This window comes from Mobula hypostoma, chromosome 2, assembly GCF_963921235.1.
Source record: "Mobula hypostoma chromosome 2, sMobHyp1.1, whole genome shotgun sequence".
In the NCBI taxonomy this organism is placed as follows: Eukaryota; Metazoa; Chordata; class Chondrichthyes; order Myliobatiformes; family Myliobatidae; genus Mobula; species Mobula hypostoma.
In genome coordinates, this window is record NC_086098.1 from 34,370,987 (window position 1) to 34,391,629 (window position 20,643).

The 20,643-nt window shown below is 39.9% G+C and overlaps 1 protein-coding gene across 1 annotated transcript in view; it reads right to left on the minus strand.

Moving 5' to 3' along the window:
- The window catches only part of cdc5l (CDC5 cell division cycle 5-like (S. pombe)), a 59,921-nt gene extending 39,649 nt beyond the window's left edge, over window positions 1-20,272 (minus strand). The window contains exons 1-5 of the mRNA XM_063070791.1: window positions 20,080-20,272; window positions 9,745-9,848; window positions 5,154-5,315; window positions 3,374-3,501; window positions 343-442 (exon numbers count right to left, since the gene is read on the minus strand). Coding sequence (XP_062926861.1) covers window positions 343-442; window positions 3,374-3,501; window positions 5,154-5,315; window positions 9,745-9,848; window positions 20,080-20,124 — 539 coding nt within the window. The 5' untranslated portion in view covers window positions 20,125-20,272. The remainder of the gene's footprint in view (window positions 1-342; window positions 443-3,373; window positions 3,502-5,153; window positions 5,316-9,744; window positions 9,849-20,079) is intronic.
- Window positions 20,273-20,643: the final 371 nt, after the last annotated feature.

The window sequence follows — 20,643 nt, forward strand, 5'->3', positions numbered from 1 at the left end:
GAAGTATAACGTGTATGTGGAGCAAAATATGATTAGCTATGAAAAGTTGACTTTTCTGACTTAATGACGAAATGAGCTCACAGAAGGTTCTCAGGAAGAGAACCCTATTGTAACCTCGGGTTGCCTGTGTAAACTTAATTAATTAGTTTATTGATTTTGAAGTTGTCCATTATTATTGATAACAAGCTATCCATACTACCTTTTCAGTTTGTACAAAAATGTCCACTAAGTACACACAAATAGGCAAGCACATTTGCTTCTTGGTTAATATAGAGAATTTCTGTCTAATGGAAGATTGAGATGTTAAAAATGATGCAGATTATGCTGTATACAATGACTAACCTGGCTTCTTCAAGCTGCTTTTCTCGTGCTTTTCTTTTGGCTTTCTTGCCTTGAGTATTGGCCAAACGAGCTCTTGCCTCAGAGAGCATTTCAAGTTCATCTAAAAACAAAAATACATTTTTTTATGTAATCCCATGTAATCTAAAAATCAATACTCTAGAATCAATACTTCCTTGGTAAATAAGGTTGAGAAGAAGGGAATAAACAAAGTTGAAAATACTCAACATTATAAAATTTCTATTTAGCTGATTCTAAAAGTATTTTTTATAAACTTCCCACTCAAAAACTTCAGCATGCCTATAACTTCGTTATTTCTGTTACCTTACGTGAATAATCTCATTGGATACGAGTGGTATTTTTGTTGCAGGTTCAAACATCATTTTCATTAAATATTTTGCGGCTTCTTAACCTTTTCTTACTTACTAAAACACAGGAGGACATTTGGCCAATGGAATCTAAGCTAGCTCCTGTATTCCTACGTTATATTGCTTCAGACTGCAATTTTTCTTTTATTCTTTGCCACTTATCCATATTACTGTATCTAACTGAATCTACTAGCATGTCTTTGCTATTCCATTTTTTAAAGCAAAAAATTCTTTCATAACTCGAAGACACATTTTTCCGAAGAAAATATTTTAAAAATTATATAATTTTTTTTAAATTATATTAAAAAATTGGAAAATTTATTTTTGTACTTACAGCCATAGTCATACAGCATTAAAACAGGCCATTCAGCCCATCATGTCCACACTGACTAGTGAGCATCCATCTGCAGGAATCCCACCTTCCAGCACTTGTCTCATACCCTTCAATGCCCAGACAATTTAAGTACTCATCTGGACACCCCGTAATACTGTTCACAACTCTGCATCCACCACCATCGCAACAGTATATTCCAGCTATCTGTCACCCTGAATGAAGAGAGTCGCCCTCAAATCCACTGTAAATCTATTTCCCATTACTCTGAATCTGTGTCCTCTAGTTTTATTCATCTATGGCAAGAGAAAAAGATTTCTGCAGTCAACTCTGTTTATACCCTCTTCATTTTAAATACCTCAATCATGTCCCTTCTCTACTGCAGGGACAATAAACCAACTCTCTAGTCAATATTCATAACTAAAATGTTCCAACAGAGGTCTGACCAATATTTTATAAAGATGTGGCATAACGTTCCTGCTCTTGCATTCAATGTTCCAACTAAAGAATAACATACCACATGCCTTTTTAAACCACATTATTGAACTGGGCTGCCAGCTTGAAAGTTGTTTGGATTTGCACACTAACATCCCTTTATTCCTCAATACTCCCAAGGACCTTGCCATACATAGTCTAAGTCCCAGCATTATGAACACTCCCTGTAGGAGCCTTGTGTCTATTTTCTGTCTGCATTGTATTTTGTGTTGTGCATTTATGTTTATTATGGTAGGCAGTCATATGACTGGGGGCATGGTAGAAGTAAAGAGCTTACTGACAAAAGCATGAATTTGTAACCAAACTCTTCTTGGGAGTGACACACATCAAAATTGCTGGTAAACACAGCAGGCCAGGCAGCATCTCTAGGAGTGATTGGGATGATTATTTTTTGTTGATCGCATAATTACAGTTAAACTCACTCAACTTCACTTAAGTCAGCTTAAATTTGCTTAATTATGCTAATACTGTTTAATACGCTAAGACTGTTTATTTTGTTATATCGCTAGTTTTAGATTCATTAGTTTTATTGCTTCAACATTGTTTGTTTTGCTAGTTTCCTAATAAAGGATTGAATATATTCTTTGACTTTGGAGCCTTGCTGTTATTGGATTGGAAAGCTCATCATACAGGAACAACCCCCACCTCCACCGTGCTTAGCCTGTAAGCCATGTTAATTTGCTCGCTACACTCCCAAAACTATCATCTCACACTTAACAGGGTTAAACTCCTATTTCAAAATTCACAGTTCAAAATAAATTTAGTATCAAGGTATGGGTATGTTACCATATACTACTTTCAGATGCATTTTCTTGCAAGTATTTACCGAAAAATACAATAGAATTTCATGAAAAACTTTACATTGACAATGAATGACAAACAACCAATGTGCAAAAGAAGACACTTCTTGTTTACCGCTTCTCAGCCCACTTCATCAACACATCACTATCACATTGTAGTACAAGACTACCCTACAACTCCAGCAACCCGAGTGTAACCTGCAAACTTACTGATTATGCCCCCTACCTCCACATGCAGATTATTCAAGGACCCCAGCTTTGAGGTCTGATACTCCCAGACATTTAAGTATGTACTTGAGGCATCAAGGCATGAATGATCAAGGCATGGAAGGCTATGGATCAAGTCCTGAAAAATGAGATTAGTATTGATATGCATTTGATAGTCAGCATGGACATGGTATACATTTGTTGCTGCATGACAATATAACCACGTATCTGAATCCCTGTATTGATGTTTCCTTCTCCAGTATCGAAGTTAGTCTATTCACTAATGATATCCTATATAATTGTGATAATGACAATCTATCTGTTTTAGCTTTTCTCTACCTGCTTACTGCTGTTCATGTGGTTGACCATTGATACCTCTTTATCACCTTTCAGCTGGGCGGCACTTTTATCTGATTTCATTGTTATCCACGGCTGCCACCAAACATGACTTCTCTTCCAAGCCTGGTACTGTAGGTCATATCTCAAGGAGCTGAAGATATTGTATTAAATATGCTACATAAATGGAAAGTTTTATTGCTGAGGAGGGGAGGACACCATGAGCCTCTCTCCTCCCCACAGGCTAGCCTTGAAGCAATACACAAGTTCTGTTGTACTTCTCACTGCATCTCTTCTCCGTCCCTTCTTCCACTTGGTTCAATCAGCACACCCCTCCATCCCATAATTTCTTTTTAACTAGGCATTGCAAATGTCAAGTTCCTCGCAAGGAGGTCACAGAGCCGAATTATATGTAACAATATACTGTAATATGTTGCTGCAGTATTTTTTTTCAGTGCTGAGTGACAAATCAATTGCTCAAAAGTACTCAGAAATACCTTCATCCATATCAACTGGATCAGGCCTGGCTGGCTTAGTTTCTGGGTTTGGATCAATTTCACCAGGCTTCAGCTTTCGAGGATCATCAGCAGCTTCCTCTTCTTGATCTCTTTGGGCAGCCTTATCTCTGAAATATGTCCCAACACCACTGTCAGCTGCATAACTGATTTTTCAATTATTTTCTTGAAACATCAATTTATAAAAAAAAAATCAAACTGAGCACCAAAGATGCTTTTTAACCATAATTTGGTTACAAATATAAACAATAAAAATAAATTTGCTAAAGAAAATGATTACTCCAGCCATATAGGACGGTGTGTTACATATTACAATGGCAAAATGATAGTATTCCTCTAGGAAAGGATAATATACAAATGTTTTCACGTCATTCATTATAATTCAAATTGGCAGCAACAAGTTAATGAACAAAATAATATGTCATTATTGCAAAATATAAAGGCTGCAGTGATAAACAAGAAACATCTACATCCATACAGATATCCTTAAAATATCCAAGGAAGACACGATTTGTGAATGAAAGCACTCTCCATATAATGGTTAACAAGCCAATGAGCATTGGCAATTTGCTGGAAATCAAGCACAGCAAAATAAATCAACTATATAAAGTTTGTAACACTTTTGAGTCAGATTTGAAAAGCACGCTTATGGCAGCATTACACTGAAATAAAAATTCCCAACAGAAGGATAATATGTTATTGAATACTATTAAAATGTTGTTGGAAAGTAGGTTATTGAAATATGGAATATATTTCTTTCAAATTAAAACTGCTTTCCATGATTCTTACTCTGCACAGATTCAATTACTATCCGAGGATTTCAGCAGTTCATTTTTGTCTTCCCTTTCCTTTTGTAGTTACTCAAACAAGATACAAGTTTTTCTTTCTGCTGAATACAAAAGGAATAACTAAATGGAATGCAGTAAAACTGGAATTGAATTGAATTGACTTTAGTTCTCGCATCCTTCACATACACGAGGAATAAAAGTTTCCATCTGAAAGTGTAATTTATAGTAATTTGCAATAAATAATATGTACAGCAGAACAGTCAATATAGCTTAGAAATATCTTAGAAAATCAACATCATGTGAATCAAACAAGAGATTCTGCAGATGCTGGCAATTTTGAGCAACACACAAAAAATGCTGGAGGAATTCAGCAAGACAGGCAGCATACATGGAGGGAGATAAACAGTCGTTGTTTCAGGCCAAGATTCGTCAGTGTCTTGGCCTTAAATGTCAACTGTTTATTGCCCTTTATGAATGCTGCCTGATTTGCCAAGTTCCTACAACATTCTGTGCGCAACACCACGTGAATCCTTGATTATGAAACACCTGCCTTTCAATTCCAAACGAAAACCTAACTAAATAAAACAAGAATGTCATAGGTTTTAAATGACTCACAGTTGCAGGGACCCAGATTTGATGGTGGCGGTGGGTGCTATCTGTTTGGCAGCCACATGTTCTCAATGGTTGAGAGGATCTAATGGGTACTTTGTTTCTTCCCACAACGCAGAAACGTACAAGCAGTTTAGCTGGTTAATGTTTGTTACTCCGTAGTGTAGGTAAAAAGAATTGAAGAGGATTTCATGGGTGAGCAAAAGAGAATAAGTTGGCTACAGGGGTGGGGGGGGAAGGCAGCAGGAATGGGATTGATGTGATTTGCTCATTTGAGAGCCAGAATGTACTTGACAAGCCAAATACCGTTTTTCGGTGTTGTAATAAGTAAAAGCTAAAAATGTCGAGAAAAATTTTCAACTTACAGAAGATATTCATAATGTTCCAAGCACTGGGCTGCTGTTCGGCCAATTATTGGAGCAATGGTCCGCCACTGGGTTGGCATGAGCTTTGCCAAGTGAAGCAACTTCTCCTCCTCCTCCCTTGACCATTCTGTCTTCTTGATACTTGGATCCAACCACTCATACCTTGTTTGCAAAAAAAAAGATTTTGTTAGGACAGATATGGAACTCTAATGCTGTGATTTAGAGCTATTCTAAAAAAAACATGCAGCAAAATATTCAAATGTTTTGTTTTACTTATTTGCTCAAAGGTGGAGGAGATCGGTAGCAATGCTGACATTTATTACCCATTCCTTATCGCCCAGAACTCAGGAGTTAGTTAAGAGGCAATCACATTAATAAACCTGGAGTCAGAGGTATAAGATTTTTCTTCCCTGAAGGACATTTATGAACCAGTTGATTAAAGTATATAATTGACGTCTACTTTACAAGTTAAAATATGATCAAAAATGTCAGCGATTCCCAACAGGGGCAGTTACATGTCCTAAGGGGGTGTTAGGGGAAACAGAAGTCATTGGGGGCAGTAAGTGGCACCCTAACTATGGCACTATAATTATGAGACCTCCCGTGGTTGGTCAATCGCGCTAACTGGTACAGTATAAACGTAGCTTGCAGAACATCAGCTCTATCACGACTAAAATTCAAATTCCAATCTGAATCCTTGTCAACGCAATTTTTGCTGTTATGATTGCCTTCATCTTTGCTACCATAGTTCCAATCGTGTCAACTCACTGCTGTCGTCAACATCCGACAGGCATTCACAGTTTGTGTTAATTTTTTAATTTTAATTTAGCCCCCATTAATGATGGATAGATACATACAGTGTGATCTCTATGAGGCTGAAGGCAGTGAAGCCTTGAATTCTAATCCTGCTAAGAAACAGAAACTACAGAGAGTGCATCAATACGATGTTACATACCTGGAGTATGGTTTTATTCCATTCCCGTCTGATCAGTAATGACTTTATTTGTAATACTGCACTGTCTAATGAAGTCATAAAGCCATCAAGATTGCAGGAACACTTCCATAAGACACCCTAGAAAGGCTCCTTATGGTATTACTTAGTTCCAGAAGATGAAAGAAGCATTTGAAAAGCGTTGCATACTTGAGTCATTTGCCAAGTAAGCTAAAAATGACCTTAATAGTGGTTTCATTGCTTCTTATAATATTTCCAAAATGATAGCAAAGTGTAGAGAATCTCATAAAATTGGTGAAACATTAATAATGCCTGCTGTATCAGAAGCACTCACCACTGTCCTCAAAATGGATACCAGTATTTTAAAACCAAATCTTCTGAGTAATAACTCCATAGCTTGTAGTATTGACAAAATGAGTGAAGACACTGAGTATCAACTATGCACAAAGTTACAAAAAAAACAGAATTTGGGAAACAAGTAGATAAGTCAACCATGCGAGACAATGAGGCATTGCTAATGGCATAAGTACGGTTTATCAAAATGTAAAAGTTTATGAAAAAACTCTTTCATAAAATGTTAAAAAATCAATGGAGAATCAACCTACGACAAACTCAAAGTGTACATTGAGGATAAAAGTATTTCAATTAGGAATACTTCTATTTCTTGTGCAAAAGATGGAGCACCATATATGACAGGTTGCCATGCTGGTTTGTTGCATTTATGAAAAAAAAATTCCAACTCTGTTTGCAATCCATTGCACAATTCATCATCAGCAAAAACCTCAGCCAGCGACTTCTTTCAAGCGTGACTCTCATAACACCCGCTATCAACAAAATTAAACCTAATCCATTCTCCAGTTATGCCAAAATAATGATGAAGAGTTTGAACTCTTGTGTCTTCACACTGAAGTATGTTGGCTGTCAAAAGGCTGAAGGCTAATGCTTAAAATGTTTCTCTGATCCTTTTGACACTCTGGTTGAAATTTTGCTCAAAGTTGACAAGAGGTTGGGAAACAAGATTGAACTTCTATGTGGCATCCTAATCTATCTGTTTGACAAAATGAACATTCTAAATATGAAAATGCAGGGTGGAAATTTCAATTTAATCCAAGCAAAAAGTCCAGTGTCCACTTCTATTGGAAAATTTGAAATATATACGCAAAACATTGGGAGAAGAATGGTTTTAGTTTCCCTGCATGCTAAGTATGGCACTCTCTTTAACAGATGGTGATTTGCAAGAGTACTGCTTACACCTGCAGTCACTGAAGAAGGATTTTCAGAATCGATTTAAGGATTTGAACAATCTGGAAACTCCGGACAGGGTAATTAATTCATTTCTTTGCAAGTAGAAGAACAGGAAGAGTAGCATCAACATTCAGAATGATGAAGCAGCATAAAATGCTTTTCAAAAATGTCAGCTTTTGTGGTATACGGCTACACTGCATACGAAGTTTATTGATCTTTGGAGAAGAGCCAGACTGTTCTTCCTTGCATTTCCATCCTCCTTCCTTGTTGAAAGAGGCTTCAGTACAGTGAACCACATAATCACAAAAAAACAGAAACTGCTTGGACATTGTTACACTTGGCTTTTACATTCACAACTTGAACCAAATATAACTCGTGTTAAAAGCTTTCAAGCTCTAGGATCACATTGATATTGAAGCTGCTGTACAGCACATAGCTACTATGTAAGTTAGGCTTAAAGACAATAATAATTTAAAGAAGAATAATTTTTCCTCATGTTAGCATATGGTAGACATGTTTTACACTATGGGGGCGCCAGAAAGCATATTGTGCCTAAGAGTGGCATTGGCAATTATGAAGGTGCTTTAGGGGGAGAATTGGCAAGTATGAAAGTGCTTTAGGGGGAGAATTGGCTAAAAAAGGTTGGGATAAAAAAAAGATAGCTGTGAGTGATATCAGTAATCTGTCAAGTAGGGGATCGTGCACAATTCTGATTTGATGGATTCAGAAGTGAGAGTACGGAGGAACATCTGGTGAAACTTCTCAAATGGCCGCTTCGCTGCCGCTGCTACTGTGTGGTAACTGGAATCTCTGGAGCAGAAGGCCCCGAATTCTCGGCTTTGCTTGTTTCGGCGGCCGGGGCTAGGTCGAAGACGCTCGGGAGGCTGTATCGGAGGGGCTGGTCGGACGCTTGAAGTTTTTGGATGTGGTCGGCTGTGGTATAACCTTGGAGGTTTATGGCAGGGAGTTTCTCCCTTTTGCCACCTGCTATCGGGGACTCGGGAGTCAATCGGGACTTGAGACTTTTATTTACCGTGCCCATGTCAGTTCTTTATCAAGTTATGGTATTGCTTTGCATTGCTGTAACTATATGTTATATTTATGTGGCTCTGTCAGTGTTAGTCTTTGGTTTGTCCTGTTTTCTGTGATATCACTCTGGAGGAACATTGTATCATTTCTTAATGCATGTATGCATTTCTAAATGACAATAAAAGAGACTGAGTGTTCTCATAATCTAAAATACTGAAATATATGATAGTCATTGTGTATGTGGAGGAGAAGATGGCGGCGCGACGCAGCACGCGCGGCCTCTCCAGTGATGAGTATCTGTAATCTGTCAAGTAGGAGGCCGTGCACAATTCTGATTTGATGGAGGCAGACATGAGATCACGGAGGAACATCTGGAGAAACTTCTGAAATGCCTGCTTCACTGCCGCTGCTACTGTGTGATCCAAAATCTCCAGAGGGGAAGGCCCTAAATCCTCGGCTTTGCCCGTTGCTTGGCAGCTGGGGTCGAAGTGCTCGGCAGAGATGGTGCTTGGTGTCGGAGGGCTGGTCGGAGGCTCGAAGTTTTCGGACGGACTCAGAGTCGGACTGTGGTCAGGTGCTTCCAGGATGCTGCATCAGCAAGTCTGCGGTGCTGGAAGCTCATGGCAGGGAGAGTTTCTTCCTTCTACTGTCTGCGTGAGATGTTGGGGCTATCAGGACTTCGAGACTTTTTTTTACTGTGCCCATGGTCTGCTCTTATCAAATTACAGTATTGCTTTGCACTGTTGTAACTATATGTTATAATTATGTGGTTTTTGTCAGTTTTAGTCTTGGTCTGTCTTGCGTTTCTGTGATATCATACGGGAGGAACATTGTATCATTTTTAAATGCATGCATTTCTAAATGACAATAAACGAGGACTGAGTGTCCTCGTAATCTAATCTAATATCCTTACCATGTGATAATGAACAGCAGCTTGTACGGCTATGTGAAATTTCTGTAGTCCAGTGCTGCACTGTGTGAGTGGACATTCATCAGTAATGCAACATAGTTGGGTTTTCTTGAAGCTGATCAGAATGTTTACCAAGACTCCAGTGCCGGAAGTTGCTCATGCATAAATCTTCAACCATTTTCATTCAGACCCTTGAAAATAATCATTTTTCCAGACTATACTCCATTTAACCCACTTTGCTAAATATTACATCATACTCTAACTGGTTCTGTAATTCTTAATTCACATTGTCCACAACTCATTAGGGTTAAGATTAGGGAGAACAATGGGGTGGGAAGGTAATAGAAAATTCCACTGCTTGTCAAATAAGTTCATCTGCACAACAGCTATCTTGTGCTTGCTGACTAAATTAAGCATCAACATTGGATACAATGGAAAGAAAATGTCAAACATACCATCTAGCTTTACATTGTTTGGCTGACTTCCGATGTAATAGTGATGCAATACGTGACCACTGGTTTTTGCCATATTTCATAACGGCTGCTTTGAGAATTTCATCCTAAATAAATAGACAGCATGTTATTAATGACAAAACTGAAGCATAACTTTGTAAAGTGCAGAAATATTGCAAGTTATTCATTTTACAGAATCCAGACATGAATCTTCAGTTAGAATCAGTTTAAAAAACACATTGATTGTAAAATTAATATTATTTTAAATATGGTTTGTTCTTCCTCATTGTGAACTCTATTAGCACTCTCCGATGCAATTCTCTCCAAGTCCTGGGCTGTGCTTTCAGGTGAAGTCCATGAATAAAGAGCAAAAATGTCTAACGTAGGACAACAACCCAGTGATAGATAGTTCGATACTTCATTGATCCCAAAGGAAATCACAGTGTCATAGTAGCATTACCAGTGCACAGATGTACAAATATTAGAAGAGAAGTAAGAAAGAATAAAAAAATAAGTTACCTCAAACAGTCTAACAGGAGGGGACCATCACTTCTCCGGCTATAGGTTAACTCATTATCGAGCCTAATTGCTGAGGACAAGAATGACCTCATACAGCGCTCTTTGGAGCAGTGCAGTTGTCTTAGTCTATTTCTAAAAGTGCTCCTCTGTTCAGCCAAGGTGACATGCAGAGGGTAGAAACATTGTCCAGAATTGTCAGGATTTTCTGTAGGGTCTTTTGTTCTACATAAGCCTCCAGTATGTCCGGTTTGACTCCTATAACATAATCAGCCCTTCTAATCGGTTTAGTGAGCTTGTTGGCATCATCCATGTTGATGTCATTGCCCAGCACACCATCACATAGAAAATTGTACTGGTGACAACAGACTGATAGACCATGTGAAGGAGAGGCCTGCATACTTCAAATGACCTCAGTCTCCTCAGGAAGTAGAGATCTTACCGACAGTCAGCTGTCTCTCGAGAAAGGGAATGCAGGACGGAGGTTGAAGGAGCAGAGAAAGAAAGTAAAAGGAATGTGGCAAAAATAAATAAAACAGATATTGATTGTCTTCCTTACATGCCTAATCATGTATCACCAAGTTTAGCACCGATACATGCTGGATTAAATTAGAATAATAAATTCAACTGAATGACCAAATTTCGCTTAGATTTCAGCAGTTACTTTTGCCTTCCTGTTTTCTTTATTGTTTTTACTTAACATTAATCTGAATGAGGATTACATTTATTCAAACTACATTAAAATACAGTTGAAAGTATTACTACTGAAAAAGGCACAGTGTAAATATTAGAAATTGGAGGTGCATTTGATATGGTTAATAAAGGACGTATTTAGCAAAACAAATTAATACAAGTAGCATAGCGAACGAATCCCAAGAATGCATACAAGATCAATTTCTAGATCAGCATGTTGACAAATCAAGTAACAGCTACTTTTAATCCAGTACTGTGCAATGACAAAGAATTTATTCATAACCTTATAAGTAACTGACTCAAAGAGTGACCATAATGTGACAGAATTTTATACTAAATTGGAAAGCAATGCTATTCAATCCAATAAGCACAATTTGCAATCTAATCAATGGAAACTAAGAAAATAAGAGAGGGAGGTTGGCTCTAGGATTTTTGGAAATTATTTTAAAGGATATGACACTAACAGGTAACATAGCATATAAAGAAAAATTAAATGATTTGCTGCAAATTTACATTCAGGCACCAAATTAGATTTATGAGGCACTATTTTTACACTGTAAGACATAGGAGCAGAATTAGGCCATCTGGCCCATCGAGTCTGCTCTGCCATTCAATCATGGCTGATCCTTTTTTTCATCTCCTCCTCAACCCCAGTTCCCGGCCTTCTTCCTGTAACCTTTGATGCCATGTCCAATCAAGAACCTAGCAATCTCTGCCTTAAATACACCCAACGACCTGGCCTCCACAGCTGCATGTGGCATCCCTGCTTTGAAAGGGAACCCCTCCATCTTGAGGCTGTGCCTCTTGTCCTAGACTCTCCCATCATGGGAAACATCCTTTCCACATCTACTCTGTCTAGGCATTTAAATGAGATTCCCCCCCACCCCCCCCCCACCATCCTTCTGAAGTCTAGTGAGTACAGACCCAGAGACATCAAATGTTACTCGTTTGTAATCCTTTCAGTCCTGGGATCATCCTTGTGAACCTCCTCTGGACACTGCCAGCACATCTTTTCTAAGATGAAGGGCCCAAAACTGTTCACAATACTCAAGGTGAGGCCTCACCAGTGCCTTATAAAGCCTCAGCATCACATCCTTGCTCTTGTATTCTAGACCTCTTGAAATAAATGCTAACCTGGTATTTACCTTCCTCACCACTGACACAACCTGCAAGTTAACCATCAGGGTGTTCTGCACAAGACTCCCAAGTCCCTCTGCATCTCAGATTCCTGGATTTTCTCCCTATTTAGAAAATAGTCCACACATTTATTTCTACTACCTAAGTGCGTGACCATACATTTTCCAACATTGTATTTCATTTGCCACTCTCGGGCCCATTCTCCTAATCTGTCCAAGTCCTTCTGCATCCTACCTGTTTCCTCAACACTACTTGCCCCTCCACCAATCTTCCTATCATCTGCAAATTTGGCAACAAAGCCATCTATTCCATCATCTAAATCATTTGTATACAGCATGAAAAAAGGTGGTTCCCAACACCAACCCCTGCAGAACACCATTAGGCACTGGCAGCCAACCAGAAAAGAGTCCTTTTATTCCCACTCGCTGCCTCCTACCAATCAGCCAGTGCTCTAACCATGTTAGTAACTTTCCTGTAATACCATGGGCTCATAACTTGGTAAGCAGCCTTGTGGCACCTTGTCAAAGGCCTTCTGAAAGTCCAGATATACAACATCCACTGCATCCCCTTTATCTATCCTACTTGTAATCTCCTCAAAGAATTCCAACAGGTTCGTCAGATAGGACTTTCCCTGAAGGAAACAAGGCTAACTTTGTACTATCTTGTCCCGTGTCACCGAGTACTCCATCACCTCATCCTTAACGATTGACTCTCACATCTTCCCAAGCACTGAGGTCAGAATAACTGGTCTATAATTTCCTTTCTGCTGCCTCACTCCTTTCTGAAAGAGTGCAGTGGCATTTGCAATCTTCCAGTCCTCTGGCACCATGCCAGAGTCCAGAGTTTTTAAAAAGAGTGTGGAATGCATTGCTAGTGGAGCTGATGGTAGAATATATGACAGGAACATTTAAGAGGCATTTAGACTGATACCGGAAATGGCAGGGAATGGAAGGATAAGGAGCACATGCAGGCAGATCTGTCATTTAAATTGGCATCATGGTCAGCACAAACCCTGAGGCTAAAGGGTCTGTTCCTATACTGTAGCATTTTATGTTTAAAATAAAGTAAAATAAATAAATATGGGTTACTCCAGAAATTAAACATTATGTAAATAGAAGAGAGAAAGAAAAACAGGTCTGAGGATTAGCAGTGTTTTGGAATTAGGCAGAACTTGGCTGAGAAACTGATACGGTCCAACAGAAGACAAGAGCAAGCCAGAGAAAAACCTAAAAACAGAATACGTTAAGTAATACACCATGGGTACTTAAAAAGGGAGCGAGAACAACAGCAAACTTGAGAATTTATAATCAGGAGTAAGAAAAGAGTGAATAATTAAACAACTGCTGTGCATTTGCCTTCACAGGAAGTACAAAGGAAACTCCCAGAAACACCAGAGAAACAAAAGGCCCACAGCAAAAGAGGAAATAAAAGCAAATTAGAAATAGGGGGGAAAAAACGTTAACAAGCCTGAAAACTGATAAATCCCAATAAGCTCATGACCTATATTCTAGGATTTTGAAAGAGATGCCAATAGAGACTGATGATACCTGGTTACCATCTTCCAAAATTCTACTGGCAATTGAATGGTGCCTGCAGATTAAAGGATGGTATATGTGACTTCATTATTTTAGAAGACAGAGATAAATAGGGAGCCACTTTATCTGACATTGGTGCAGAAGGAAAATGCAGAAATCTGCGATAAAAGGAATGACATCAAGACATTTAGAAAATACAAAAATGATTGTATAGAGTTGAGAGATGGATGAAATGAAAGTATGGTTGACTAATCTACCAGAGATTTGTGAAGATGCAAGCAGTGGAGTGCAAGTGGGAAATCAGTACAACTTTGCTCAGCGACACACAAAGGGTTGCTGAACAAAGTTAGAGTACAGGATATAGACTAGTGTTGATTGAGAGATAGTTATTAAGTAGAAATCAAAAACTAGGAACAAACTAGCCTCTCTGGACACGGCAAGCTGCCTTCAGTGGAGCACTGAAGGGATTGACTATTGTGCCCCAACTATTCAAAATCTATGTCAACAACCAGGCAAAGGGGATCAAATATAAAACTTCTAAAGGCCAATTTATACTCCTGTATCAAATTGATGCTGTAGGTACAGCGTAGCCGCGTACCCTACGCCGTAGCCTGACGCGCACCTCTCCAAAAATGTAACTATGCGTCGCAGTGACGCAGATTGCAACAACAGTGATTGGTCCGCTTGGTAGCATCGCATTTCCTCCTACGCTGCAATAGCTTCCCATTGGGCGACTGAAGGGCAGGGAAGGAACTCTGGCTGCAATGCTTTCCATAAAGCTTTACAGACCTCCGAAATTACAGAGGACCCTCTGCTTGACGCCAGTTTGTAGCTAGCTGCTACAGCCTGTTGACTTCTACCTGAAGCTAAAACTCGAATGGTGATTGCCAGTCTCTGAGTATACTGTGCGTACATTGATGCAAAATAAATGGTTGGAGATGATAAACCAAATCATCAAATCTACTTGCCAACATCCAAAAATATTTGAAATGCATTTCCTCGTCCAGGTCTCTCAGTGGTCAGACAAGCACAGAAAATTCACCCTCCTTCAGTTTCAGTCGCCATTGTTTGAAGTTTGAGTTTCTTTGGGTTGCGTTTCAACACAAAGAAACTCAACACAGTGGCATAGAAACCCCACCGCCAACTAGTGTTTTGGCGGTGAATTGCAGAGCGATGCAGACACACCAACGCACAAGTATAAATGCTCACAATGGCGTAGGCCACTTGCGTAGGCTACTATGCAGAAGTATAGATCAGCCTTAAGTGTACTGATGATGTGAAACTAAGTGTGAAATTGTGTATTGACGAATGCAATGAGATTTCAAATGGAGAACGACAAGATAAGTTAATGGACAATAATACAGCAGCTAAAGTATAATGTGGAATATTACCAGATAGAAGAAAATGAAATGTTAAGTATTTTTAAAAAGATGAGAAATGCTGACAGCAGAATGGACCTAGGTCTCCTGGCACAGAAGTCATTCAAAAGTATCATGCATGTGCAGCAGAACGAAAATCGTATGGGCCTTTATTGCAAACGATTCTTGTAAAAGGGAAAGATGACTTCACAATTACAAAAGCTCTGGTGAGACCCAACAGGAATACTGTGTACAAATTTGGACTCTGTAGCTTAAAAAAAAGAGATAAACAATACTAAGATGGTATCACAAGCATTCAATAACCATTCCCTGGACTGGGAGAATGAGGAAGGATTGAGCAGATCAGACCTCTGTAGTCTAAAGCTTTGAAGAAATGAGAACTAATTTTCTCAAAATACATAAAATTCTAATGAAGGTTTTACGGAAGGGAGAACAATCCTCCTTGCTAAGAAGTCCAGAACTTTAGTTCATGCCGCTGCCTTAAAATAAGGGCAAGTCATTTTTTGGGTCACTTACAAAGTGATGAAACTTTCAAACTTTCTACCCTGTGGCTTTTCCAGAGCTGTGGGCTTAGTTTGATTGTACTTATTGATTCGTAAAGTTCTGCTTATTAAAGCAATCGAGGAATCTAGAAATAGGTTAGGAAAATTGTGCTGAGGTAGAAAATAAGCGGTAGTCTTGTTGAACGATGCAGGACACTTGAGCGGCCAAATGGACTACTCCTGCTCCCATTTCTCATACAAATCAAATTAACGCAATCTGGTCAAGATTCAGGCAAGTAACATTCTAGCCACGTAAATTCCAACAATGGCCATCTTGAATGAGAAGGGTTCAAATTAGCTCAGTTTTATATTACCATTGTTTCCTTTGTAGGGGTTGAGGCTGGAGCGTTCAAGGGTTATTGACTAGAAACTTAGCATTTGGAAGAAAAACCATTTTGAAGTTGAGCCAAGACTATACAGATTGAGGAATGAATGATCAATCCCAGTTGTCGGGCATGTAGCCAAGTGGTTAAGGCACTCGTCTAGTGACCTGAAGGTCGCTAGTTCGAGCTCAGCTGTGGCGGCGTGTTTGCGTCCTTGAGCAAGGCTTGTTCTAGTGTCTGTGCAAGGAGTGGCGCCCCACACAGACTTCCAATCTGTGCCTTGTAAGGCATGAAAATGCCCGACACAGGCCTCTCATGGTCTAAGTCGACGTTCCCTCTCCCGCCCCAGATGATGTTGAAATAGCAGGTGCCAAGTTCCATTCTTGAATTCTGCTTCAAGTATTCCATAATATTACCTGGTGAAGAGTTCTAAGATTTTCTATCTAGCACCAGTGAAAGAGTAGCAAAATATTTCAAAATCAGAATGGTGTGCCGCTTGGAAGAGAAAAAGTGAGAGATGTTGCTAAGAACCTATGTTCTTATAACCCTCATCATTCTTGTAGTAATGATCACAGATTTGAGGGGTGATGGTGGAACCATACTGCATTTTGTAGATTTGACTCACTGCAGCCCTGAAGTGCTAGTGGTGTAGACTGGATGCTACTTGAAGCAGACTTCAGTTTGCCGTGTTACTCTTCAGTAAATACTGTGACTACCAAGAGGTTAGGATATTGCAGCAGGTGACTCACCTCCTGACTTCACAAAGCCTTTTCACCATTTTTGCAAAGCATATAGGCATCCGTTAGTCTCATGAGACCATGGAAGGTTTCCAGGGCGCAGGCCTGGGCAAGGTCGTATGGAAAACCAGCAGTTGCCCATGCTGCAAGTCTCCCCTCTCCATGCCGCAAGTCTCCCCTCTCCATGCCACCGATGTTGTCTGAGGGAAGGGCACTAGGGTCAATACAGCTTGGCACCGGTATTGTTGCAGAGCAATGTGTGGTTAAGTGCCTTGCTCAAGGACACAACACGCTGCCTCAGCCAAGGCTCGAACTAGCGGCCTTCAGATCACTAGATGAACGTCTTAACCTCTTGGCCACGTGCCAACACGTGCAAAGCATAACACGTGGTGTAAAACAGTCAAGAGTATGAAGAGACATCAAGAAAAAAAACCCAATTTAATGATGCTTAAATCACCACCTTGAACCCTCCCTCCCTCATACTATCACGACATAGCTGTAATGTACACAATAGATAAAGAAGGTACTGCAGCAACTCCAAAAACCTTTTTAACCTCAGTAGCCAAACCAATGACCAAGGACTAAAGGAGAAAACACAGGAACTCTCCTCCAAGTAATGCACCATCTGTCTTACAACAGATTACTGCTCTTTCATCATTGTTAGTTTGACCACCCAAACACCGGGAAAACAACTAGGACCAACTCGTCCCCACTTTAAGGCAGTTGGAGAGGCAATAAAAGCTGATCTGGCCAAATACACTCATAATAAATGGAAATAAATTTGTTTAAAGCACTGAGGTCTTGACCCTCACTACTGCTAGCTGAAAAAATATTACTCACTTCTCCAAACTTTGACATTGAATTTATACTTCCAAGTCACTGCTTCAGAACACAACAGATTCTGCAGATACTGGAAAATTGAGCAACACATGCAAAATGCTAGAAGAATTCAGCATGTCAGGCAGCATCTATGGAGAGGAATAAACAGCTGGCATTTCATGCCCAGACCCTTCAACAAGACAGGATAGGAAAAGAAGGGGGCAGAAGCCAGAATAAGAAAGTGGGAGAGGAGGGGAAGGAATACCAAGCTGATAGGTGAGACCAGGTGAAGGGGAAGATGGGTGTGTGGGATAGTGGGGAGAATGAAAGAAGCTGGAAGGTGATAGATGGACTGCTAATTTCACTATTGAAGTTAGAAAGAGACCTTTTGCCTCTCGATTTTGAGCATCACTGTCTCCTTTTCCAGAAGCGTTGTCCATCTTTCATTGATCAAAAATTCTCCAAGTCTTGGCAGCAATATCAAATTTTCCTTTGTATCCTCTCTGGTGCTGGTACATCTTCCCCATACTATAGCCATTGGAACCAGAAGGAGACATTTTAACTCTAGCCTAACAATGTTTTATACATTTTGAGTGTGACATCCTTACAAATCACACTTTTAAGCCTCAGCCAAATGTGAGGTTCCCTATATCTGTGAACCTCACCCTGTGCTGCTACTTCAAGAAGCTGTGGAAATGCATCCAAGGCTCCGCTGTTCATCTAAAGTTCTTAACATTATATATTCATTGCAAATGGCCCTTCTCTATTTTTGCCATCACTGATAAATTACTTCCATTTCTCCAGAATGAATTACATTTGTCATTTTTCTGCTTAACTGACCAATCCACTGATACCTTCCTGGAGTCCCTAGCTTTCTTTGTTGCTGTGAAGTATTATGAATTTGATACATACTACAAAACACATGAAGTGGACCTTCGAACTTTGTAGAACTCTATTTCAAACAGTATTCCTGAAAGCACTGCCTGGTGCTTGACACCACTGAGCCAGAGTTGAATCCAACCATATAGACTAACTAGTTTGCCTTCCAAAAATTCATTTCAATTGTATTAAAAGCCCGACACAGACAATCCTGTATGACTTTTAAGGCAGCAACAAATTAGTAAACTTGTGCTCAAAAGTTTGTGTTTATATGTTAACAAAGCATGTCAAGCAATAAAGTATCAGACTGTACTGACAACTCCAGCACTGCATCCAAGATAATCAAAATAATAGAATGAATGTGGTATGACTACAGGAGAAGGTGATTCAGGGAAAATTCAAGGTCAAAGATAATCAAGGAACTAAAAAAGCATAATGAAGATTCCATTGAAGCAATCATATTATGGTTGTTATGCACTGAGCAACCTGGACATTAATATATAGTAAAGACAAACTTAGGTTAAAGAAGTTTTTTGAGGTACAAAAGAAAAAATGCAGGAGGCCAATGGATCAGTTGGTGAATTAATGAATGGTTAAAAGTAAAATGGACACATCTGTGTCTGCAGCAGTGATAACAATGGCAAATAGGAAAAAATAGAAAAAGCATAGATAATGGTTTGATATAAGCTCACTGAGCTGCTCTTTCAAAGTAAATTTATTAACAAAGTACATATATGTCACCATATACAACCTTGAGATTCATTTTCTTGCAGGCATACTCAATAAATCCACAACAGAATCAATAAAGACCACACCACCTAGGGCATTCAACCAGAGTGTAGAAGACAACAAACTGCATAAATGTAAAAAAATCATAATAAACAAACAATAAATATTGAGAACATGAGATGAAAAGCCCTTGAAAGTGAGTTCATAGATTCTGGGAACATTTCAATGATGGGCCAAGTCAAAATTGAGTCAAGTTATCCCCGCTAATTGAACAGCCTGATGGTTGAGCAGTAATAACTGTTCCTGAATCTGGTGATGCAAGTTCTGAGGCTGCTGTACCGTTTTTCTCTCTGGTTATTGCCTTACTTATTGGAAACTTTCAGCTTTTATATTGTATTTCAAGAAAACTAGGGCTAGAGAGTCAAGTCAGAACATCTTAATTGGTGCAATATATATTCTCCTTAAAAACGAGACCTGTACAGCAGGTGTGATCACCTTCCCAGACCATTAGAAGACAAAATGGAAAGTAATTAGGTCACCCAATTTCTTAATAAACTTCCTTAAGAATCACCCAAATCGGTAACAATGGTTAAATATAAATTTTTAGCCAAATCAGTGCAATTCAGGAATCTTGGGAGAAAACTTGGGACAAACGAGAATAGTGACCGAGCCTGACCCAGTTTTAACCCAAGAATTCCATCCCACAATCAAAGAAAGATTGATATATTCTTTCACGAAAGGGATAGATAGCCTTCTAAATTCTGTACTCCCAAGAGTGCAGTGGAACATAGGTTGTGATATTCAAAAGAGAGATGCACCGAATCTCAGGCATTAGTGGACGTGGGGTTTGTGCAGTAAAGTTACTGGCAGATCAGTCATGACGTGACCTTAGTGAACAGCAGAGTAGGCAGGGAAGGGCCGAATTGATTTTAATTCTGATGTTCACATAGTGCAGGACACCGGGATAGCCCAACATTAACCTGTACACGAAAACCCCAGGCCGAGCTAAACCAGGGCAGGCCAGGCCCAGAGACAGGCCTCACACTCACCTCCGTGTTCCTCCAGACGCCTCCCTTAATCATTATCCGCGGCATCTTAGCGCTTGACGAGGAGCCAGAGGAGATTCCCCGGCAGTTGCGTGAGAAGAGAAGACGGAGAGATGTCTAACTCGTAGGTGTTGTAGGCAGTAGGCTCCAGCCCAGCCAGCGCACAGCAACGACTAGGGTTCCGCCAAAGAGCGGCAGCCGCTGCCCCGGCGGCAAGAAGGCGCCTGCCCTCTCTCCGAATGACTCCGCGCCCTCTCGCCAGGCTGACTGTCACTGCACCCAGGTACACAGCACCGTCACTTTCCGGCCAGCCGGGAGCCGGGGTATTACCCCGGTGTCTCCAGTCTGCAGATTGTCTCCAGGGCGCCGTACGAGCGTTCCTGAACAAAAACATCCTGGTGGACTTGTTTTGATTTTCTGCGGAAAGGTTTGGCTATAAGAAGGAAAAAAATGGGGTTGCATTTTCACCACCTCAGGATGATGAAAAGCTCATTACAACCAACAGTGTTAGTGATTCAAAGTGCAATCTTGAGTGCAGCGGGATCCCATTAACGCAGGAATGTTCAT